At 32.1% G+C, this 26,866-nt stretch overlaps 1 protein-coding gene across 1 annotated transcript in view; it reads left to right on the forward strand.

Moving 5' to 3' along the window:
• Positions 1 to 26,866, forward strand: part of LOC143197969 (discoidin domain-containing receptor 2) — a 623,414-nt gene that overhangs the window by 429,628 nt on the left and 166,920 nt on the right. The window contains exon 6 of the mRNA XM_076406850.1: positions 21,084 to 21,263. Coding sequence (XP_076262965.1) covers positions 21,084 to 21,263 — 180 coding nt within the window. The remainder of the gene's footprint in view (positions 1 to 21,083; positions 21,264 to 26,866) is intronic.

Raw genomic sequence — 26,866 nt, forward strand, 5'->3', positions numbered from 1 at the left:
AGACTTCATTCTCATGAGAATATTGAAAAAGTATTGAATCTTTTGGAAACCACCAGAGCAGGACACAGACTCAAAAGAATCAAACCATCTGATCTTGTACAGTCGAAACCAGTGTTTACATGTTGAAATCGATGAAGCACGTTTGCCATAAGCTTCACAGACCATTCGGTGACATTGAGCTGCATTTTTCATCAAATTGACGTATAAAAATAAAATTAGCTGAAAATGCGATTTACTCTGTACAATTTCAGGCATTGTACTGAAAAAACATTTGTTCACACTTTGACACTGAAAAGAGAAGCATGTCAATTCACCGCAATACCATCTGCTGTAAATCCTTTAAAATTGATACAGAGACAAAAAATCGACGATACACTGTAAAACTGTCTAAACGGCTCTCTAGCTAACTACAGCTGAAACGTTTCTCCAAACTTTTAAATTTGCTTTTATTTTTATCTTCAAACCTCTAAATAGAGATAAATACTGCCGTAACCTGTTTTCTAATAAAATATATTAATTCTCAAGAGTTACTACCTCCCCAGAATTATCTCATAGGAACTTATTTAATTATATTCCTTTTTATGGCACGCCGTAAAGGTAATAAAATATTTTAGGGCGTCTTTTCGCACTCTCGTCTTCTTCCCTCGCGAGGAAATATTAACGACGCGTACCGCCTCCAAAGGTCACGCGCATTAACAATGTACATTAGCATTTATATGTATAATATAGTCGGTAGGTGATGAAACGGGAATCTTTGCCCTTCGCGGACGTCGTCTCAACGGGGTGAGAAACCGAGAAAGGGTGAACGCTACCCGAGCGGTTCCCTGGAGGACCATTCGGCTGATTGAAACATATGCAGAACGGGCCGCGGAGGCTCGCCCGCCGGTAATCAAGGAGTCGCGTGACTTACAGGAAGAAAATAATTGAATAGAGGAGGGGGATGATGGTAGGGATACCGGAATCACTTGTGTGTGGGAAAAAGGAACAGCTGGTCAACGGTCGGAATCACTTTGCCGAACTAATACGGAGGGTACGGGTTATTCTCATACAAATTTTAAATAAACTAATTATGATAATGGCAAGTTTTAGTAAATAGATCATGTTTCAGTTCGCAGTATTTACATAACAATCGGATATTAATTCAGTTTGATTTTAATCACCTATTCTCCATATAGTATGAAATATAATTGTTGGATGAAGCAATAACTCATTTTCGTTCCTCTTCAAGAATACTAGTGATCGACTTGTGATCCAAATACGACAGAAATAAAAACACAAACAATCCTTGTTACTAGGCATTCCTTTATATTAACGAGTTTAGATGCCACGTCCTAAAATCTACTATCTCCAAAAATAATTGAAAATTTAAAAAATCCTCTCAAGTGTATATTCTTAGAGAGTTGAATTTTGAAAATACAGGAAAAAATATCAGTATTAATCACCTTTTTCCCATATCATATGACATATGATTGTTGAAATAATAACTGTTTTTCATCCCTCTTGAAGAATACTTGTGATGGTCGAAATTCAACAACATTTTATAAAGCTAATCTTTTAAGAGTCCAGTGAAATTATATATATATATTCATATAAAGATATGGCTTACAGAATACAATTATATCTCCAAGCAAACGTTAACCCTTTGCAACATCGTAAGTATGTTCGGTAGCATACATGGGAGCGATTCGCAGATAGTCAGAGAAAATTAATTAAAACGGTTAAAATTTGCATGTGAAACGGCCGGATATTAATTGGTGTATTAGTTGAAACAAGTTGCGAACGACTCCCGGATCCCCCGGTTCATAACTATGCTTGCTCTAGCAAAAATGTTTTACGTTTAAATAATGAGTCGGAAAAAGTTAACTAAATTATTCACAATTGTTCCTCATTTTGGAGCAGATATACCACTAGAGGTTGTTTGTATAAATATGTTGAAAATAACTGCTATCTGTAAAAATAGCTTGACTTAACAATGCTTTCTTTTCATCATTTTAAGGGTATTTAGTATTCGTCCAGTGTATTTGGAGCTCAATTAGGAATCCAATAATCGCATACTGTCAGATCTTATCCATAAGGAAGATGGTTTAAAATTATGATTTTGTTTTCAACTATATATGTAAGAAATGAATTATTATTATGGTGTATCATGATTTCCTGTATTAGTAATTAATTGAACAAATAATTTTTAATAATCCATTTGCTTCAAGCACACGTAACTAAACATCGATCATAAAAAAGTTTAATCATAGAGAGAAAAAACCTGATACCAACACACCAGTTTGGGTTTATTAACAAGCATTCAACAATTGACCACGTTCACAGAATAACATATGTTATTGAAAAACCCTACGAAAGTAAAAAAGTAAGCTCAGCTTTATTCTTAGATGTAGCACAAGCCTTCGATAAAGTTTGTCTTGTTAATAAACTACAGAAAATGTTACCAAAGCAACACACCCAACTATTAAAATCGTATATTACAACCAGAATATTAAGAATCAAACATGAAGAAACTTATTCTACAATAAAAGAAGCTAAAGCAGGTGCACCACGAAGAAGTGTACTGGGGCCCAATGCTTTATCTATTCTACAGTTGTGATATATCACAAATAGAGAATATTACGATGGCTACATTTGCTGATGATACTGCGATTATATCTGTGCGAGACAATAGTGAAGAAGCCTCACGAAAATTACAGGCAAGTGACAATATATATAACTGGACACAAGCTTGGAAAATAAAAATTAACGAAAGTAAATCTGTGCATGTACAGTTTACCTAGAATCGGACCATACAAGCACATATAAAATTAAATAATACTATCATTCCATATAGTCCAACAACGCTAAATATCTCAGAATGAATCTTGATGAAAAACTTCGGTGGAAGGAATATATAAAGAAGAAAAGAAAAGAACTGGAATTGAAATATAGAAAAATGTACTGGCTAATTGGAAGAAAATCATAATTATCAGTAGATAATAAATTGCTATTATATAAGCAAATACTGAAACCTATATGGACATACGGAGTTAAATTATGGGGATGTTCTGCACAGAGTAACATAAATAAAATACAAATTTTTCAGAACAAGGTCCTAAGAGGTATTGTGGGCCCACCAAAATACTATAGGACTGATTACCTACATCGAGACCTTCCGATACCCACAGTAATTCAAGAAATCAAGAGAATTGCAAGGGGGTATGAGGAAAGGCTCCATTTTCATGAGAATATTAAAGTATTGCAGCTTTTGGATACCACCAGAACAGAATACAGGCTCAAAAGTATCAAACCATCTGTAGTGTTGTGTAGTGAGGTGCATATAGTAAAAAATACAGCGGTGACATGTATAAACATTATTTCACCAGAGACTGAGACATGGCCGATGGGTCATCCTAGTTATATACCTAGATTTAAGTTATCAATATAGACCAGTTGTAGGTTAGACGGAAACGACTAGTAACTGTTTTAGTAAACTAGTAACTAAAAAACTGTTTTGAACTATCTACATAAGACTTGGTACCAAGTGATTACCAATTATGGAAATTTTGACTCATCAAAAGCCTGTTGAGGGTTTTTAGGTCCCATTATACCGAAACCTGTTATAACTACGTTAACTTGAGAAAGAGTTGGTGCAACAATCATGAAGCCTCGACATTTGATGGGTTGAAAAATGTGGCTTGGTTTATTTATGGTGATCCCCAAAAGAAGCCTACGATGTGGACTGCCTTCTTCCTACAGAAAACCATAGAGAAGGTTCCATTATGAGTTGGGTGGCAATATCGTGGTATTCAGCTTGCTTTATCATCAAAATCACTGGCTGGATTACTGCAAATGAGTATCTCGAGATTTCCAGTGATGAGTTCTTACTATGACTGGCGTATTGCTGCCAAATAGTTTCAAATTAACAAATAATAATGGTCCATTTGTTGTTTGCAATGACTATTAATAAATCCCAAAGCCAAACAATGCCTGTTTGTGGCTTATATTTGAGCAAACCATGTTTTTCACGCGGACAATTATACGTTGTATGCTCTCTAGTGGGTAAACCATAAAGTTTGTTTATATTAGCTAAAGACGGGCTAACAAAAAATATAGTCCATGCCGTAGCATTAAGAGATTAATATTATGTAATGAATTAATGATAAAAATAATTATTATATAAAATAAGTTATAATAAATTTAAAAAATTAATGTTTGGTGTTTTGTTATTTTTATATTCCCTCATCGTTCACAGCACTCCATGACTTTTCACTCATATACCAGATCCTTATACACATCCAATAAGTTAGTTATATTTTCTCTACACTAGAAATTCTCTAGAAATTATTTAAATAGAAAAACAAAGTTTGCCGTATCAGCCAGTTAATACATAAAGGTTGTGTATATGTCAGATGTTCTTATTATTTTATCCATCCCTTGTAACATATGGGAAAAGTATGTTCCCAAATTACTTTAGTAGGTTAGTAATTATTTCATTTTATTTACAAAAATTACACCGCGTTAGTTCTAGTTTAATTACGTAACTTCTTATGTAAGATGTTCTATAAAAAGTTATTTTTTCTCCTCCGAAAGTAACTAAAATGGTTAAAGCAGCAACACGTGAAACGAATCCAACCCTTTCGCCGCTCCTTTTTGCTGAAAGTTTTGTAGGCCTGCACGCGACAGCATCCTAATTTAGGGGCGTCAAATCCAACCCCCTTAAACCGAATGCCGCTAACCTTAATTTATGGGGGTTGTTTTTCCGTTCTAGATGGGGTATTTATCAACAGAAATTAGTGGATATTTGATAAATGCGTTGATAAAAGTTTCGAAATGTTCGTATGTGGGGAATAAAAGGAAATTTATGAGGAATTTGACAGTCGGGTCACGGGAAAAAATAACGGTGAACGATTGAAGGAAATTGTTTTTGATTGTTGGTGAGGGGTTGCAAATTGGAGAGCGATTAAACATTTCCGTTATCAAAAAATGTAGAGCCTATGACTGTGTTATAGTCCTCAACTTCTGCTATCTGCGTTCCTCGATTTAAAGAATCAGTATTTGGTATTACAAATTATGCTGACGCTATACAAGAAATTATCACCAAACAAATATATTTCATTGTAACTTAAAAATATAGTACTACAAGTCGAAATTCAAGACACAAAAACTGACGAAGAATATATTTAATCTGAAGACATTTGGATAAAGAAAACTAGCTAGAATGAAAGAAATAATTACCCGAGGTGCTACAACAACTTTACAAATCAAGCAGTATTTGGAAATGCCACTTATTGGGTGTTTAGAAAACCCATTAGATTTTTGGAACGCTCATAAAATGATATTACTTGATTTATATCAGTTACATTTAAAATACTCTACTATACCTGCAACATCTATCTCATCGGAATACGTTTTCTTCAAAATCTGGCCAAATTATTCACAACCGAAGAAATATCATCACGCGAGAAAAGCTGAACATGTATATTATATTTTAGAATAGTGGTTAACAAATATTTCCGATCAAGAATAAATAAAGCATTTGTTTTGTTTAATAAAGCTCTAATAGTTATTGTGCGATCATTTTTGATTATGTCATAAATTAGTTTTTTTCTATGATTAGGCAGATGTATATTTTTTATTTAATTTTTATAAAATTTAAATTTTTATCGTAATTGTTCATCTTCAGTTTTTAGGTTTTGTTTAACATATTAAAATAGGATAAAACATTTGTGAGATTATTACTCCATTCTTTGTTACGGATCCACAGAGCATTCAAATATAAAAGTAAGTCTACTTCCTTTAAAATAAAATTATTCAATAACTATTATAGAAATTAATTTCAGTATTTAATGCATTATTTTTTGCCAGCAGTTTGATAGTAGTGGTCAATAGTATTCAATATTTTTGACCACAAAATAAGTTTCTAAACGTAGAAATAAATGTTAGGCAATCAACACAAATATTGATCTTTTATGACAGTATATTGAATCCTGCTAGGGTATGGATATGCCTTATGTTGGTTCGAAGCCCTCGTTAAACTGTAGGTCCAGTTCAGATAAACCCTCGTTGGTAAATGTTTGTTTTTAACATTATCCTTGTAATTATTCAATATTTTCTCACCATGTAGACCTGCCCCAGACTTTCACAAATATTTTGAAACAAATATTAGCCAAATTAATTAGCTTGTTCTCGATTTTTAGCGAGGTTAACGAACAGCAATTTATTCTTAAATGTATATATAGATTAAACCTTAAAAAAAGAAAATTTAATAACATATCAATGGGACTAAATATGGTAACATCGCGACATAGCATCTGGCAACATTTTATCTTACATTTTAGTTCAGATATTCTAATGATATTCGAGTTATCCACTACCGTATTTATTGGAGTTCTCCCGAAAGATTTTGCTTTATTTCCGTGTATTTTATGGATATCCGAACCACGCCGCATTGCCTAAAATAAATAATGTATAATCCGTTCGATGAGGAAGACAATAACTATAAAATTCATAGCGTAGTTGTTTTTACGACCTTAAATTTGAAAAAGTAGTTTTACGTCGGCTCAGTTGACTTATTTTACGTGTGTAGCCTATTTCGTGTAAAGAAAAAAGAGCAGATATGCCTCTATCGTAAAGATAGGACCCTTCAAAAAGCAAGTAAGTAACCATAACCCGGAAAGACCTCCAAGAAGGCCCTCCACAATTGACTATTTTCCAGCAATATTCACAAAAGTGGTTTTAGGCCCCCGTTTTATAGCCCAGAGCTTTTTACCACGCTTGTTAGGCGTCTAATAAGCGCTCGTAATTTTAAATTGTGGGATGCCATCGGTGTAGTTGCAGATTTTTAGTTTCGGAGCTGGAAGAAGAGCCGGGATTGTAAATCGAGTGGGGGTGGGCGGTAGAATCGACTGGGACATCCTTCAGCCATCCGCACCGATGGATTTTACTTCTAAATTCGTTCACTGCTTGTTGACTATGAAAAATTTGATTTGCTATATACCAATTATTTTAGAAGACTTCATACCTGATTCGTTCTATATCGTTGGCATAAGATAACACTTCAATTAAAAAATCTCCGGCCTACCATAGTAAAACATATTTTTTGGCAAAATTAATAAAAATAAACTGATTATAGCGACCCTCCCACTTTTCGATATCATTTTTGTAGTAGAGTTTTCCTTTGCTTCAAAATAGGCTTTAGTTTCGGCGGTTATCTCTTCATTCGACGAAAATGTCTTCCCGGCGAGCACTCTTTTGAGATCTGAGAGCAGAAACTAGTCGCTGGTGGCCAGATCTGGAGAATATGGTGCATAAGGAAGCAATTCGAAGCCCAATTCATGAATTTTTTTCATCGTTTTCACTAACTTGTTTATAGTGAAACAATTGTTGTTTACAATCATATTATAAACAAAACATACAACCACACATTTACATATAAAAAAGAAATATACTTATAATCTAGAAATCTAGCCATGGCTGAAACTAGCAAGATGGAAAATAGCGACTGATAGTATTAGACTTAAACAATCTCTAGCAAAAAGTAGTCAATTATTACTAAATAATCGATAGGCGTTTTCAATCGATAATTCTCAACGTTATATTTAACAAATACGAAACATTTTTCATTAAACCAATAATAATATTGTAAATGTTTTGTTATTATATTCCGAATTTCATTAATTTCTCACAAACCATATATAGAAAAATAATAAGAAAGTGAAGACATAACCATATAATTAGCAAATAATAAATACCCAAATACTTTTTGCTTCTCTATAGTTTCTAAATTAGATTATTCACGCCATCAACATATATAACGTCGCAGCATTGCCAACAGTTACAAAATGATAACGTAGGAAAAGGAATGTAACCGTCGATATTGTCTGTGAAAATGTCACTTGTAGCTCTGAAGTAGAACTATAGTAAATCAAAAATAATTGTGAAGTCACGTCATCAAAATTTATAACCTCAAAACGTAAGAATATTGTCGCATCAACTTGGACCATTATCTTATTCATGTTCGAAGTAACTTATTAGAGCAACACAATCTGTCTCTGAGTCTTGATATTTATTGGTATTGACAATTTAAATTAGGTAATTACAAATATTAAGCAGCCATTTGAAATTTATCAAAACAAGCAAAGTATTAAAACAATGTTTACCTCTTTATCACTAACGTTTTGAATATTTGACATGTGATGTTTAGACACCCTAGGCAGCACTATATATATTTTTAACTAGAATAAAATGAGAAGGAAATATAGGAATTGACAATATGCAATGGGCAATGAATTCGACGTCCTGATGACGTGATTTCACTGCTGTTTTAGATCGAATATATTTGATACATTTTATGGTGATTTTCTTTAACAAAAAAAATCAATATTAGAATTAATTTAAAATATGTTATACCGACTATTTCAAAATAATATATGTATTATTCAATTTTAATCGCGATTCAGCTTTGGAGAATTAGTAATGATGTTTAATAAATGGCCAGAGATGCAGCCGGCAGTTATATTTTGACAGAATCGAACATTTATTTATTTGCCCATTCAATGGCACATTTATTCAACTGTTTAAATAATTACGAATTTCATTACTAATTCAATATATAACGTGCAGTTTTGTTGCTGTGGGGATAATCGTACATTTAAATACAGAGCTGTTGGTATTTCTGAAGGGATGTAAATATGGGGATGTAGTTTTATTTCAATAAAAAAGTAACACATTTATTACAGATAATTTTATATTTTAAGTCAAGTTATTTATGTATAAGTAATTTATTATTACCATATTTATTTAATTCATTATATATTTATAGAATATATATTTCTTATGTTCTAGATATAAACTTATTATCATTCGTTTATTCAGTCACACTTGCGGTTTGAATAATATTCTTCTTTTATCTTTTTTTTTTTTCGTCAATTTTCCTAGTGTTATTCTGCTATTCGGAACGGAGATAAATCCAATAAATCAAAGACGATCAAAGTCGGTGCAGCCATTCTCGAATTATAAGTTTTCGAATAAACCCGACTTGCTTAAACTTTACTTGCATTTATTTTATCGTGATTATTAGACTTAATGTGGAAAATATATATAAACACGTAAGTCCGTTCAGGAGGTAAATAAATATGTTAAAATTTCTAAAATAACACATGTTATTTATAAAAGTTTTGAACTAAAATTGAAATATAATTAATATATGTTTAGCCATTCTATTTTTATAAAAACATCATTATTTGTTATATATAAATATACACAAATTTGATAAATATTTGATTTAGTGTTAAAACTATATAAGCAGGGAAATAAACATTGAATTTTTTTTTGAAATAACACATTTTATTTCAAAAATTATTGATTGAAACGAAATAATAAAAATAAGTTCTATATGCCTTTCTGTTTTTATAAAAACACCATATTTAAACTAATTTGCATATTTGAACAATTAACAAGAACTCCAAGAACCATATAAATAAACATTACCATAAAAAAGACCAAAATCGTTTAGATCAAACCCAACTAATATAGTTTAAACCCAACGAGAAAGCCACCACTATATATGAAAGCAGAACAAAATTCTCGTAAATATCTCCAAATATTATAAACTATGGTAGCTACTATTATTAATCAACAAACCCCATTAATAAATTGATTACCTCAAGCTTTCGATTAACATATTGTACATTTACTAGCCTAAAGTGATTGTATTCTTAAGCTGAAAGAAATCTCACAATATATCATTATTTTTATAAAACAATCATTTATTTACAAATACTCTTATATAATAATGCATTGTACTTTCCTTGTGATTATATCATTTGGTTGTTGTTGATAGTTCTATATATTGTTTATTCGATTCAGATCTACTTTTGTTAGCAAATTTTATTATTTCATAGTATCACTGCACACTGTTTTTATATCTTAGCAAAATACTGTCTAATTTCTCCTTCTCTGATTCTCTGAATTTCACATCACAATTTCTTCTCTGTTCTTATTATCATTAATTTTTGGCATACCTATTGATACCTATTACAGGTCGTTGAAAATGATGTTTTATAAATTTGGCAGCTAATAATCCCACTATAAATAAAATTGATGCTGTTTGGATTTTATAACTTTTAAAAATTTAACCTTACATTCTACACTTACCTTCGTTCTTCCATATTTTAAAATCAATGTATGTTAAACTACCAAGAATAACACAACAATTTAATTATAATTACTATAGAATTATTAATGTAATACAAAATCTAAATATTCTAGATTTTGTTGTGGTTTTGACTTGATCGCCTGTACCGATCGACCCGAAAAGAATGTACCGCCATTAGAAAAGGAAGACAATATATAGTTTATTCTCTTATATGGTTAATTCTATGCAGGAGAATGTACATGCTCCAAATCCGGGGATATTTGTGGAGTAATGTATGCTGTCAGTTCGAGCCTCTTAGTCACCGTCTATATGTTTTCCGAAATAATTCCGATCTCGAAAAGTTATTTTTCTAATCGAACGCCAATCGTCGTGGCCGAAATGGGAGAATTTTCATCCCGCGTCGACTGTTCGCCCGGTATTTTCCTTTTACTTCTGTTCCGCGTCATTATTATGACGCAAAGTACAGAAAGGACTCGGCTACACTTTTTATTTTTGTTTAATCCGGGATTATTTAAATTAAATTAGGGCCCCGGAGACTGGAAAACATAAAAAAAATGTTTACAGGGACGGCTTAAACATTAACTTTGCAGGATTACTTTCCCGGCTAAATGTTAAATTGCTGTACTAATAACCCTCCTGGATTTTTATTTATAAAAGAATTCGTTAAGTCTGTTTTTTTTCCCTCCCAAATTACCTTTGGCGAGAGACAGGGTATTTTTTAAATATTCGGAGGTTTATCTTTATTGCGCCCGGTTTGTGTCATATTTTGCAGAAAATTTAATATTCAGGATAACAATTGGTGGTTCGTAGTTCAATATAAATATTCGATGCGCAAATAGGATTCCGTGTTTTTTTAAATAAGAGCTTATTTTTACATTATAGTATGATAATAATAATGATAATGTATTGAAATACTCTGTTATGGATTCCTGATTAATTACGCTCAAATTTAAAAGTAGTAATATTTTTACCATTATAGCAATAGGGAGAAAACTATAGAGGGGTCTCTGGAGAAAAGTTTTGTTTTGCACAACATCATGATGGGGTTTTATCGGCCATTCAAGTAATTTGGTTGGTCAATTTAAATATCCATTATAGGCACCTATAAGAAAAACATTTTGCTATGAAGATATTTGATTGCCCCTTAACATCACGTTAAATTCACCAATAAAATTTAAATATAAAACAATTTAATTTCTGAAATAAATGTATTAAATAAAATTGAATGAATGAAATAAATATAAGATGTAAAAACGTAAATTATCTAAAAAACATAAGTATAGTATAAAAATAAATATACCTATAAAATATAAATATCATCATAAACAAAGAACTTGGAAACAAATAAAAATTATCCCTCTTGTCTTTTCCCTTTTTCATATTTGTTTTAAATTTACATTTTTTTAAAGATATTTGGCAATATCGCGGGATAAATTAAAAAGATAGCTCAAAGAACTACTGACAGTATAATAAAACAATTTTATATGGCATGAGATATTACCTTGCCACGTTTATTCATATAGGAACATTGAAGATGTCAAGTCGAGTTGTAATTTCTCCACTCCTGATAATACATCCCCTGACTATCTGTGCATATTCTCTAAAGGTTATAAAAATCTGAAGGCACTATAGAAACGAAGTGAACCAATCGGATCCCGTCGTGCCTCAAAACATAGCGTTTAAAACAAGCATTAAGCTAAATGCAGCGACATCTACATGCTGGACGTCGCGAAACCTTTCCCCGATATTTCCTATATAGTTAAAACTCTATTTATCTCTGTTAGGAAGACCGAATCTTAAAAATCTTCGACCAAGCCAAACTTGAATGTCTCTTGTTCCATTTTAATTTTGTGGAATGACTCTATATAATCAACGAGTTATGACTTCGATAAGATATACTCACATCAAAGACATCGAGTCATTTTTATGAGAACTTTAACTTTAGGAAGGTTACTATCTACTATTAGTTATTAAAAAGATGAACAGTACAAGAACAAATAAACTATAAACAACAAAATGCTTAACCTTGCAAAACAGAGCTCCTACCACCATCAGGGTCTAATCCAAAACGGATGTTGTAATTCGTTGGATTCTACCTCTCAATTGCTTGTAAAAGACAAAGTTGTATAATCAGGCGTAAACTACCGAAGTTTATCGAATATCGGTTAGGATTTTCCAGAAAGAGCCACTACTCCTTTTACGATTTACCTTGCATTAAGAGATCAATTGAAAAGTCCCCGGCCTCTAGATAGTGCTACTGGAATTAAATCCACATGTTTTTTACTTAGCCCTAACCCTCAAAGAGGCGTGTATAAATTTGACAGCTGCCGGATCATTTGTTTGTGAATTATAGCATCCTGAGTAGAGCAGCTTTTATTATTGTGAAAGAAATTAATAAAAGGAATTTCGCGTGTTGATAAAATATTGCTTCTTGAAGAGAAACAATACAGTTACAAACAAAACCTGGCTTGATGGCGAGTTTTCGGACACTGTCCCAGGAAAATCAACCACCAAGGATTGGTATGCTAAATTTAGTCGTGGTGAAATGAGCACCGAAGACGGTGAACGCGGTGGACACCCAAGAGAGGTTGTTACCGAAGAAAACATTTAAAAAATTCACAAAATGGTTTTGAATGACCGTAAATTGAAATTGAATGAAATAGAAGACACTCTAAAAATATCAACTGAACGTGTACATATCATTCGCGAATATTTGGGTATGAGAAAGCTCTGTGCATAGTCGGTGCCACGCGAGCTCACTTTTGACCAAAAACAAAGACTAGTTGATGATTCGGAGTAGCGTTTGAAGATGACTAAGCCTAATAAACCCAAGTTTTTGCGTCGATATGTGACAATGGATAAAACGTGACTCCACATTTCACTCCGAAGTCTAACCGACAGTCATCCCAGTGGACTGCACTCGATGAACCCGCTCCAAAGCGTGGGAAAACGCAATAGTCGGCTGGCGAGGTTATGGTGTCTGTATTTTGGAATACACATGGAATTACTTTCATTGACTACCTGGAAGGACCATCTACAGCGATTATTATATAGCATTATTGCATCGTTTGAAGGACAAAATCGCCGAAAATGGCTGCATTTAAAGGAAAAGAAAGTGCTGCTTTACCAATACAATGCACCGTGTCACAAATAAGTGAAAACGATGGCAGAAATCCATGAATTGGGCTTCGAACTGCTTCCTCATCCACCGCATTCTCCAGATCTAGACCCCAGCGACCATTTCCTGTTCTCAGGTCTCAAAAGAATGCTCGCTGGGGAGAAAGTTTCGTCGAATGAAGAGATGATCGCTGAAACTGAGGCCTATTTTGAAGCAAAGGACAAATCGTACTACACAAATGGTATCGAAAAGTTAGCTCGCTATAATCAGTATATCACCTTGAAAAATGTGTTTTGACATGTTACATCCAGTGCCGTAATAAATATTTCGATTATTTGGACAATTAAAACTATTTCGTTTCCCTATTCTCGCGCACTTCAACCTACCTGTTCCGGCATTAAACGGAACCATTCAATCCGTTAATTAAAAATCGTTTTGATTTCCGAGCGAGAGCCGGTAACGGACGGGGCAGGGGGAGAAGGAAAAACACATAAAGACGGAATAAAAATACTCCTAATTTAAAATTTCCAAACAGCGTATTTATAATTCAAAGCCGGCGAAAAGTTTACTCGCGGAACTTGGCACTTCTAAAAAGCCGAAGCTGTTCAGACTAAGAGGGTTATATAAAAAGTTTTTATGCCTCGCCTGTCCCCCTCCCGGGATTTTATTAAATATACAGGAGAGCGCAGGAAATTCGTTACCCGGGGAATAAGATGTATTAAACTATGGACGGGCATGTAAGGACATTCTTGTTAGAAACCGACTAACAGTCTTTGATTTGTCGATTTGTCTGTCTAACTGAAAACCAATAACCTTGCTAAGAAACATTTCCTTCCTAATATCATGAACTAATATTCTATATTATATTCGTTAACTAGCGTACCCATCAGACGTTGTCTATAGGCTAGATGATTGCCATAAAGAACTACAAAATCATTGATATATAATAATAATATACTACAGATAGATTATTAAAAATACATGTATTTTAAATTTTAAATGAAACACCTATAATAAATATCAGAAGTGCTACGAACCATTGACTTCAGCTACCGTTTTCTAACCACCATTTTCGCATTCTCTGAATGATGTGAACTTCCTAGCGCGCTTCGATTTTATTTGAATTAATTATGTTATACTTCACCACAGAAAAGTTGCTTATAGATTACTATTAGGCTACAATAAACAAAACAAATGATGAACAAAAAAGTATATATATATATATATATATATATTTAATGATGCAGCTCCATATTGTATCAAATTACCTTGTCATATTTGAGTAAATAAAATGCACATATTGTAATCTTGGATTTCATTCTAATAATAGCCTAATAGTCTTATAAGCATGTGTAACTACAATACGTCATCAAGTACTTTACAAAATCGGTGTTTAGACATGCTTTAACATATCAAGTTTTCCTTTGAATTCTTCAACTAGCTATATGTTTAGATTCTTTTACCTTGCTTGACATCAGTGACAATATTGGTTCATACATTGTCTGTACGTTACTGGAAATTTCTGTTTATCATAGCGGGCTGTAAAAACTTGATAAAATCATTCGAATCTGGTCGAAAAATATACTGGCTTCATGCACACCTGTACGACTAAACCAGTCACATTATATTAAATATATTTTGAAATTCTATTCCACCTTGAAAATGTGGAATTGGGAACACATTGGGAATAAAAGTCTCTTCATATTAAACGTTTCAAAATGTTACCAAATTGTAACAGGGTTAATTTTAGTATTCAATTTATTACTGTAAATTGACATACAGTGTATAAAGTAAAACACACTGTATCCTATGAATAGGCTAAGTCAGCAAATATCTGCACGTTTTACTTCAAATATTATCATGAGACACTGATAGCTCCTACATATATATATATATATATATATATATATATATATATATATATATATATATATATATATATATATCACTACATAGTATAAAACAAAGTCGCCTTTTCTGTCCCTATATCCCTATGTGCGCTTAAATCTTTAAAACTACGCAATGGAGTTTGATGCGGTTTTTTTCAGTAGATAGAATGATTCAAGAGGAAGGTTTATATGTATAATACATGCATAATATACTAAGGCAACATTGCTAATTTTAGAGGTTTCTAACGTGATGTCGTAAATTAACCTATTTTTTTAGGCTTATTTAGCAATTAGCAGAAACGCTGCCTAACCCTACGAGTTAGATCAAATTAATGTCCTACAGTATTGTACACCATAAAAAGGTCTACAAAAAAGTCCGCGATGGTATATGTTTATCTTTTAGGGATAACCTACATTAACCATTTTTATTGTTTACTTTTTACGTGAGAAAATGGCTTATTTACGAAGCTATTTTAAGCAATACGGCATTAATCCTTATCGAATTAAGTACCTTAAATACAGTGTGCAATTAATATAGGTCAATATGGTTCCTTACAGCATGTAAATTAAACAAATATTTTCGGAGATATTACAAATTTAAAATTTGCGTTTAAAAATGTGTAATGTAATAAAAATTGTATGAATTTAGATATTCCAAAGATAGCAGAAAATCTTCATAGTAAGTATAGGGGAATAGGAATTGTTTTACTCCAAATTTAATGCATGCAGGCCAAGGGCAGTAATGAATGAACCAAAAATACTGGATCGATTTTAATCATGTTTTCATTGAGTGACATAGGCATATATATTTTATGCCCGTGCAAAGTCGGAGCGGGCCGCTATGTTTTTATATACAACGTTCAAATTTTTTCTGTAGTGTATTTAATTTAGTATCAGCATTGCACCCGTGTGAATATATATATATATATATATATATATATATATATATATATAATAGCAGTAATAAAAAAATAATTTCCTGTTAAAAATAGCTTGACTAACATCTGGATACCTATAAACATAACAAAAATGACATAATATTTAATATTATATCAAAACGTCAACTGAAATACCTCTATTAAAATATAACGGCTATATATTATTTAGGGACGTTAAATTTAACTAAACAGTTTAGAGGCGGTGATAAAAAAATTATGGGCAAAAGTTATATGGGTCGTTATTTATTATTAAATAACGTTAATGAAATATTTTCAAAAACAATTAAATTTTACAATACTTTGTTAACAACGCCAAGGATTGTAAACATTATTCGAACTGAAGAACAGCAAATGTTCCAGTTAATGTTAGTAATATTAAATGTTTTAATTTAAATTATTGGTGTAAGGATCTCAAAGGATCATGAAAGATCTGGTACCACATTAAAATACTCACAATCTCATGACAAACGAAGGCCGATAAGCATGCCCGAAATAACTAATGAATCAATAAAATGGCGTGAACACTTGCTTCTGTCATCTTCATATATTTCGTAAGTTTTAGATGATTAAGGAAAAAAAGAATGAATAACGATATTGTTTCAGAATAGTATGGTTGGCAGATCAGATAAGCGCAGATCGAAAATTCACCGGTTCAATTCAATCGATGATTAATTTTCCTGTTGTGTGTAAAGAAGACAGGTTCTTTTTCACAGTCTTTAATATTCTTTCTTTCAACATTTCTTTCAATAAAGCAGTTACATTAACTTCATGTTACAACAAAAATGCAATGCTATTTTGATAAAAAGAGCACATCGAATAATAATGGATTACCTCAAAGTGACATCTCGACATTATCACTTCGAACACACTCGTTATGGGTTCTAAGGGGATATCGCTCTGAATCAGTTTGTTGGAGACGTAATATGGGACATCGACGATGACTCGCAACACTTTATTCTGGAATCTCTGGAGGATATCTATGTTACATTTGCTAGTAGTACCCCGCAGTTCAATACCATTAATCCAAATAGGCCTAAGTATTGACTTATAGAGCAAAACCTTGTTATCTAATGATAATTTGGATTTACGCCCTATCAGCCAATACATTTGATTTAGTTTAAGCACAAGCTGTTTGAGTTTTATCACAATGATTATTTTTCCATGTCAAACGATGTCGATCAAAATGCATTCCCAGATATTTAACGTCGTCTGCTTGCGTAAGTTCATGATTATTCAATTTTACTGATGGACATGTAATTCTACAAAGGGCGAATGTCACATGGTAGATTTTCTCTCATTTGCTTTAATACGCCACGTTTTCAACGACAATTGGACTTTGTTAAGATTAAATTGGAGCTTTTTGTGGCTGATATTGGATCCTCGTGTGACGACAAAATCGCTGAATCGTCAGCATATGTTGCAACAAAAGTGTTTCTTGAGGTCGATATGTCAGCTGTATACAATAGATATAACAATGGGCCAAGAACACTGACCTGTGGACAACCCGAACATATTGGGTGTAGATCAGTGTATTCGTCACCCTGTTTGAATATAAAATTTCTGTCTGTGAGGTATGCTTTCAGCAGATGAAAGTGCGTATCGGGCAAAATAAAGCTTTTTCAATTTAACATGCAGTCCAGTGTGCCACACCTTATCGAATGCACCTATATATGAGATATATAGAGAAATGCAACGGAGAAATATTTTTTAGCGTTTAAGTTTTTTTAATTTGGTTGACTAATCTATGTATTTGTTATGTTGTTCCAAGTTTATTACTTCTGCTATAATATTTCTCTTTTCTGCTATTATTTTGAGTCTCTTAATGTATAGTTTTCCTTACAGGACTATAAGAAAAGACGTCTTCTAATTTTTTCCCAGGTTTAAGAATCATAATGATTTGAACCACTTTCCAAGTGCTAAGAAAGTAATTAGGTCTTAGCATGGCATTAAATATGAATGTTATAAATTTGATGCGCTTTTCTGAAAACTCTTTTAAGATTCTTCCAGCAATTAGGTCAAAACAATGAGCTTTTAGCTAATTAATAAAAAAAAATCTCAAATCTCAGAAAACCTACAGAACTTTCGACATCACCACGAAACATCGATGATATTTGACGAAGAGTCTTGACAGTAAACTCGTCATGACGAAGAACGAGAATTATCGAGAATCTGTAGTATCGAACACAAAACAGATTTCCTAACGCCTATTAGATACCCTTTTCTATTAAATAACCCCAAATCTATCGATCAAAAAGGCTCTTAAAAAGCGGCATGACCGCAAAAGGTCCGTAATTGCTTTACCCCCGAAACCAAATTGGCCTCGGGGTAGACACGGGACGACCTCTATCATACCTTCCTCCTTTTCTCCCTGCGGGCGAGAAAAAAAATCGCTCCGGATTCGTAAAGAGAAAAAAAAACACGAACGGAAAAAACATATGCAACCGTTTCATGGCTGAAACTTGTCAACAAAGGACTAAGAGAAAGGATATTAACATGATACCAATGCAGAACCGATTGCTAAATAATACTGTGTTACAATTTCTTTTGTTCTGCAATATTAAATAGAACTGCATCTTTTTATCAAAATGTACCTGCTGGACAAAAAAACCTAAACGATTTTTTTAACACAAACCATTTTAAAGTTATGACAAATTAAAGTACAATAATTAAATAAAGACAGTATGAAATTTTTAAATCATATTTATTTATATATATTATCAATTTTACAAAGAAATAGTAATATATATATATATATATATATATATATATATATATATACATATATACATATATATATATATACATATATACATATATACATATATACATATATACATATATACATATATACATATATACATATATACATATATACATATATACATATATACGTATATACATATATACATATATACATATATACATATATACATATATACATATATACATATATACATATATACATATATAAATAGACAGTGAATAAAAATAGCTGAGGTTTAAGTGGTCAATAGAAAAAATGAGCAATATATTCTGAAAGATGATGACAAAATATTCACTTTTCCTTTTGTGAAAAGTAGAATAATATTTCATTACAAACCAGCAGTAATCTGTTAACATTTTCATATTCCATCTTCCTCTACACTCAGTTTTCATCCTGTCCATCACTCAACATTCCAATATTAAGGAAGAAGGAAAGAAGAAACAAGAAATGTATTTTTAAAGACATTCTGCACCCTATCATTTTAAATTTTCGTAGCAAATCATTCACTAGTTATTCGACATCTTAAGATTTAATACTGCATAACAATCCATGGATTACATTTTGGAGATAACCAAGCCGCTAACTATTTTGCCCTGAGATTTTCACCGAACATATTTTTTATTATAAGTATTCTTATTTGTGGGCAAACAATTATATAATAAATGTGATGAAAATTTTGTCATTTGTTATAATTATGTAAGTATATGATCATTAAACTACATAAGATTGTAATGAAAACATTTTATAACTGCCTTTTCTCCATTCCAATATCTTTACGATAAACGAAACAATTATCAATACATTCCGTATACCATCACTAGAAAACGAAACCAAGGGATTCGAATGGATTTAGAATAGATGCACAAGAAATTATGAACTGATGAAACTCAACAACGGGACACAGAAGCAGAACTGTTTCGATGAATAATTATTTGTGGTTAATTTACAAAAACAAGACAACTTCAAATAATGCTACTATATCAAAAAGAGAACAGCAAATATAGTATGTCCAAAGTTATTTTGTACATACGTCATTTAAATTTGTGACATCAAAACGTCGCAATGTTGCCGCATCAACTCTGAGTTTTAGTTCAGTCTGGCTTTGACATACAACAAAATTTTATTCTAAATAAAATAATTTAGCAAAAATGTTATCAAATATAATTTATTTTAACATTATAGTACATCTAAAAACTTATAGTTACTCATACACCCACAATAGTTTATAGGTTAAGGTTATAACCTCTTATCACTATTGCTTTCAAGAATTTTGTATACGTCTGACAACCGGACGACTTTGACATGCTCATTCGTTTACGTGTTCTAACTAATCAGACGGCACTGTGTCTCTTTTTAACTAGAATATCAAGAGAAGGAAAGTATTTACGAATTTGCAAATTGCGGCAAGCAGTATAATAAATATCCTGATAACGTATGTACAAAAAACTTTAAATAGACTGCATAAACTACCCAAGTCAACTTATAGAATACTGTGTACCAACGATGTCACTTACTGCCAAGTAGTAACAGTAACCAAATTTAATGTTACAAATAAATTACAAGTAGTTGTAAACGACATTACCGGTAGGGCTAAGAAATAGCGATAATGTCCATGTCAGTTAAAATTACACAAAAACAGATTATATGATAGTGCCTAATTGGCTCTAGAGCAACCATATACATAGTCATGACACTGGATGCCAAGTTGACAAAGGAGGGAGTATATATACACTCTATCTGTCTATTGATCACTTTGTATGGTAGTATGCGTTTGAATCTACACACTTCATTGTCATCGCGCACATTTAACTGTTTGGCGACTGCATTGGGTTGCACTAGCAGTCTTTCAGAACACTTTGCATGAACACTTTGAATCACACTCGTAATGGGTTTCAAGAAGATATCGCGCTTATCGCACTTCTGGAACCTCTGCAGCATAGCTATAGTGGATTTGCTACTAGTACCCCACAGTTCAATACCACAGTAATGGTTATGCGGATCAAAGTCTACATTATTAACAATACAAACAACAATTATTTGATCAAATAAACCATTTCTCAATACTCCAGGCCGATAAAATTATTGTAACAAAATCTACTAGATACAGAAACTAAACTAAGAAGAAACACAATAATTTAAAATAAAGTGTTATACTTGATGCTTTTTGTATATTTTTTCTTATGGAAAACATAAGAATTACACAGTTTTTTTCCAATATTTTTCTTTCTTTTTGCAGAAAGTATTATTCGATATGATGCTCCACGCGGTGAAGTCCGTGAACCCGATATCGATCTGGAGGACATAAGTTATGACGGTACATTAGAGGGACGACAAATGAAGGGTGGATTAGGTCAACTGGTCGACGGTCTTTACGGCGATGATGATTATCAAAAGCAACTCAGCGGAGAACAATCTGGTAAGTAGTGTTTTAGAACAAAACGATAAATAATACAAGTTGGTTAATTATAATAAATTATTAGATTTATTATCACAGCATAAACGAAGCTTTTAGGTTTGGTATGCTTAGACAATCTTAATTTATAAACTAATTTTTGTCAATATCAACGCAATGAAACAAATAAAATTAAACTACTTGAGCAAAACTTAAGAGTAATATATTTACACTTCACAAGATCGTTTGGTTTCCTTTATTTCAATCCTCTGGTCTCCTGCGAGTTATACAGCATCTGTATTATTTACATATGTTGCCATCATTTAGTAATATTTTTTCGTGCATTCGATTTTGAGATCATCGTGCAGTTCTTCGTTGGTTGCGTAGCGATAAGAATTGGTAATTAATTAAAGAACTTTGTTTTGACAGCGTTGGTTTGATATTTTAGTGCACCTCCATATTCGTTTTAGGATCGATTAACAAATAGCCGAGAAAAATGAATGCAGGTTTCTATATATTGATCCAGAATGAAAAAACTTTTAATTGAAATAATACTCATTCAAATTAAGCCTCAAGCCAAGTAATCTTTATTATAGTATAATAAAGTCTTTATAACTCAAAGTTTTACAAGGCAATTTAAAAACATTATTTCCTGTACATATCCAGCATGACCTGCTTGGATGAACTAGATTTTGCCAACATAATTAATCTCGTTTTTGCAGATACAAGGGTCGATTACGCTTGAAATACATACTGGTTTCGTTATTTCTTGACGAATATCCACATAACTGATATGCTTAGACAATCTTAATTTACAAACTAATTTGTGTTCATATCAATGCACAAACAAATAAAATTAAACTAATTGATTAAAAGTTAAGAGTCATATCTTTACACTGTACAAGATCGTTTGGTTTCCTTTATTTAAATCTTCTGGTCTCCTGCGAGTTGTCCAGTATTTGTATTCTTTACATATATTGCCGTCATATAGTAACTTTTTTTCGTGCATTCGATTTTGAGATCATCGTGCAGTTCTTCGTTGGTTACGTAGCGATAAGAATTGGTAACTAATTAAAGAACTTTGTTTTGACAGCGTTGGTTTGACATTTTGGTGCACCTCCATATTCGTTTTAGGATCGACTAACAAATAGCCGAGAAAAATGAATACAAGTTTCTATATCATGGTCCAGAATGAAAACACTTTTAATTGAAATAATACTCATTCAAATTAAGCCTCAAGCCAAGTAATCTTTATTAATAACTCAAAGTTTTACAAGACAATTTAAAACAAACATTAATTCCTGTACATATCCAGCATGACCTCCTTGGATGAACTAGATTTTCCAACATAATTAATCTTGTTTTTGTAGATACAAGGGTCGATTATGCTTGAAAAACATACTGATTTCGTTATTTCCATATATTTTTAAGTATATTACCACTTACACACAGAGGCATATTACATACCATAAACTACAGAATGTTTTCGATAGAGACAGTTCTATTGATAACTTATTGTCATTTTCATGGTAAAATTGCCTGTTTGTAGCTGAAATAAGTTTCAGAGCGTTCTTAAAAGCCACAATTATGCCTAAAAACTCTTTTGAAGCTTCTTTGAACAAGTCCTACTAGATATAAGTGAATTTAAAACCATCCATTAGAAGAAAACCAAAATAAATTTTTCCTCCAACCTTATGCTTCAATTATACTTGAAATATCAAACCTAAAGCCCCCCCAGTGTTGAAAAAAATTCGTATAAATTATTTAGAAGAGTTTCAGACATAGGATTTTCGGATTCGGACATTTTCGACAGAGAAATACTTTTCTTTCGAAGAAAAAATGTTTATTTTGTTTTCTTTTAGTGTTTGCTTTGTTGTTGGGCATTTATTATTTGTTATGAGATATACGCCCAATACGATATATTTTTCCACATCGATTTATGGATCAAACTAGAATCGGAATGAGGAATATGTTGTTCCTTTTATCTTCTATAAATAAATATTATTGATAACAATATAACTCCATTTATTGGATTTACGAAGATGGTCTGAGAACTTTAAGGGCAAGTGAAGGAATTTTCGGATGATTTGAACTAGTTTTTTTTTAACAATTTAGCTTAACTACTCACTACATAGTATAAAACAAAGTCGCCTTTTCTGTCCCTATATCCCTAAGTGCGCTTAAATCTTTAAAACTACGCAACGGATTTTGATGCGGTTTTTTTCAATAGATAGAGTGATTCAAGAGGAAGGTTTATATGTATAATACATGCATAATATACCAAGGCAACATTGCTAATTTTAGAGGTTTCTAACGTAATGTCGTAAATTAACCTTTTTTTTTAGGCTTATTTAGTAATTAGCAAAAACGCTGCCTAACCCTACCAGTTAGATCAAATTAATGTACTACAGTATTGTACACCATAAAAAGGTCTACAAAAAAGTCCGCGATGGTATATGTTTATCTTTTAGGGATAACCCACATTAACCATTTTTATTGTTTACTTATTACGTGAGAAAATGGCTTATTTACGAAACTATTTTAAGCAATACGGCATTAATCCTTATCGAATTAAGTACCTTAAATACAGTGTGCAATTAATATAGATCAATATGGTTCCTTACAGCATGTAAATTAAACAAATATTTTCGGAGATATTACAAATTTAAAATTTGCGTTTAAAAATGTGTAATGTAATAAAAATTGTATGAATTTAGATATTCCAAAGATAGCAGGAAATCTTCATAGTAAGTATAGGGGAAGAGGAATTGTTTTACTCCAAATTTAATACGTGCAGGCCAAGGGCAGTAATGAATGAAACAAAAATACTGGATCGATTTTAATCATGATTTCATTGAGTGACATAGGCATATATATTTTCGGAGCGGGCCGCTATGTTTTTATATACAACGTTCATATTTTTTCTGTAGTGTATTTAATTTAGTATCAGCATTGCACCCGTGCGCAGCCGGGGCGGCTCGCTAGTATTATATAAAAAAACAAATTTTACTTAAGAATTATATTAATTTATTTTTAGCACATAATATTAGTATAATTTATGTAAATAGATTTTATAACAATAATGAAGGGTTTTACAAAAACGCTCCACAGCACACATAAAAGGGTGGAGGAACTCATTTCCCATCCGAGACGAAAAATTCATATCGTAGCCATTTTCTCCTCAAAAACATCTCGGATAAACACGACGGTAAATATTATCGGCCTTTCAATTACCTTAAAAGTCGCCTATAGGTAAAGAGAGCAACGCGGGAGGGCGCTCAGACATTCTCATCTCTCGCCTTCGCTATACTTTTGTTGTTAGTACGTGCCTACACATTCCGATTGTACCGATAAGAGGAACCTTTTGAACTGTGCCGAATTCGCCTCGCCGTTATCACTCGTCGTGCAGGCTCTACGGACCTTATCTGAAGATAATGTCGAATATATGAATTTTAAATACCTTTGTGCGGCGCCTGTCGAGTGGTTAATGAAAATTTTTAACCGTATGGTTGATCACGAACCTCGGTTAACCGCCGTACTTGCTGTGTCGTCGATTTAAAGAAGTGGCGAATCATAAAACTGTTAATTATGAACATTATCTTTAATATAAATATTTTTTTATTAAGCAGTTATTACCCGTAATTTTGGCATGCTATAAACAATTTTTTTTTATAAATACGGAGAATGGATAAAATAATATGAATACTTGACACATACACAATATTTATTTATATGATTTATTTATGGCTTTTAAAATGGTGTAGTTTCCACCAGAATGTTCCAACGGATAACGTATGGATATATGGAACAACTGACATGTACACTATATTAATCACTACATAGTATAAAACAAAGTCGCCTTTTCTCTCCCTATATCCCTATGTGCGCTTAAATCTTTAAAACTACGCAACGGATTTTGATGCGGTTTTTTTCAATAGATAGAGTGATTCAAGAGGAAGGTTTATATGTATAATACATGCATAATATACCAAGGCAACATTGCTAATTTTAGAGGTTTCTAACGTAATGTCGTAAATTAACCTTTTTTTTTAGGCTTATTTAGTAATTAGCAAAAACGCTGCCTAACCCTACCAGTTAGATCAAATTAATGTACTACAGTATTGTACACCATAAAAAGGTCTACAAAAAAGTCCGCGATGGTATATGTTTATCTTTTAGGGATAACCCACATTAACCATTTTTATTGTTTACTTATTACGTGAGAAAATGGCTTATTTACGAAACTATTTTAAGCAATACGGCATTAATCCTTATCGAATTAAGTACCTTAAATACAGTGTGCAATTAATATAGATCAATATGGTTCCTTACAGCATGTAAATTAAACAAATATTTTCGGAGATATTACAAATTTAAAATTTGAGTTTAAAAATGTGTAATGTAATAAAAATTGTATGAATTTAGATATTCCAAAGATAGCAGGAAATCTTCATAGTAAGTATAGGGGAAGAGGAATTGTTTTACTCCAAATTTAATGCGTGCAGGCCAAGGGCAGTAATGAATGAACCAAAAATACTGGATCGATTTTAATCATGTTTTCATTGAGTGACATAGGCATATATATTTTATGCCCGTGCAAAGTCGGAGCGGGCCTCTATGTTTTTATATACAACGTTCATATTTCTTCTGTAATGTATTTAATTTAGTATCAGCATTGCACCCGTGCGAAGCCGGGGCGGGTCGCTAGTTTATTAATAAAATGTTTAATCACCGTTTATTTTTAAATTAGCTGTAATTTTTCTCCAAATAGATTTGTAGAATGTCCAAATAGTTTTTGACGGAATGTTCCAACGGATGACTTATGGATCCATGGGACGGACAAAAGAATACGAACATCTGACGTATACACAATATTAAATTTTGAATAAATTTTTCAGGCACCAACTACCTTTAAAATAGTTGCAATTCTTCGTGAAATAGATTCGTAGAATGTCCAAAAAATTTCCAACGGTATGTTCCAACGGATGAAACAGTCTCCGTCAATTTGTTCAATAATATTGGGGTTGGATATTTATTCTTCACTATCTGCTTTAAAATTTCCTAAAACGATTCGACATGTTGAGGTCGGGCAATATATACAAGATTATTCAAGATATTTAAAGATATGGTCCTCAAACTAAGACTGAATAATTTTAGCTACGTGTATGGTCGCATTATCATCTTGGAAAATGCTAGTAATATTAAGAACTTAACCGCTACACTTTTCTACTAATTTAATTATATAACTGGAGTATCATAAAACAGTTAATTATGATCTTCAGTTATTTTTTAATTATATCTTTAAATTATTATCTTCAAAATAAATAGTTTTTTTAACAAGCGGTTATTACAGACACTTTTAGGTTACTTTAAACAAAAATGGACAACAAAGATGGACAACAAAAAATCATAGCTGCAACTATTACAAAATAGATTCATAGAACGCCTAAAAGGTTTCCAGCAGAATGTTCCAACGGATGAAACCAATTGTTTAATGATGTTGGAGATGGAAACCTATTCCTCACTTGTCAAAACTTCCCATAACCGCTTCATTATATTGAAGTCTGGCGGTTGTTCTGGCCAGAGAAAATGATTGATAAAGTTGATGCCCCCAACTAAGAAAGGAT

Source organism: Rhynchophorus ferrugineus, unplaced genomic scaffold (genome assembly GCF_030347505.1).
Source record: "Rhynchophorus ferrugineus isolate W39M unplaced genomic scaffold, kcgeb_rfMv2 rfM6, whole genome shotgun sequence".
Classification (NCBI taxonomy): domain Eukaryota; kingdom Metazoa; phylum Arthropoda; class Insecta; order Coleoptera; family Curculionidae; genus Rhynchophorus; species Rhynchophorus ferrugineus.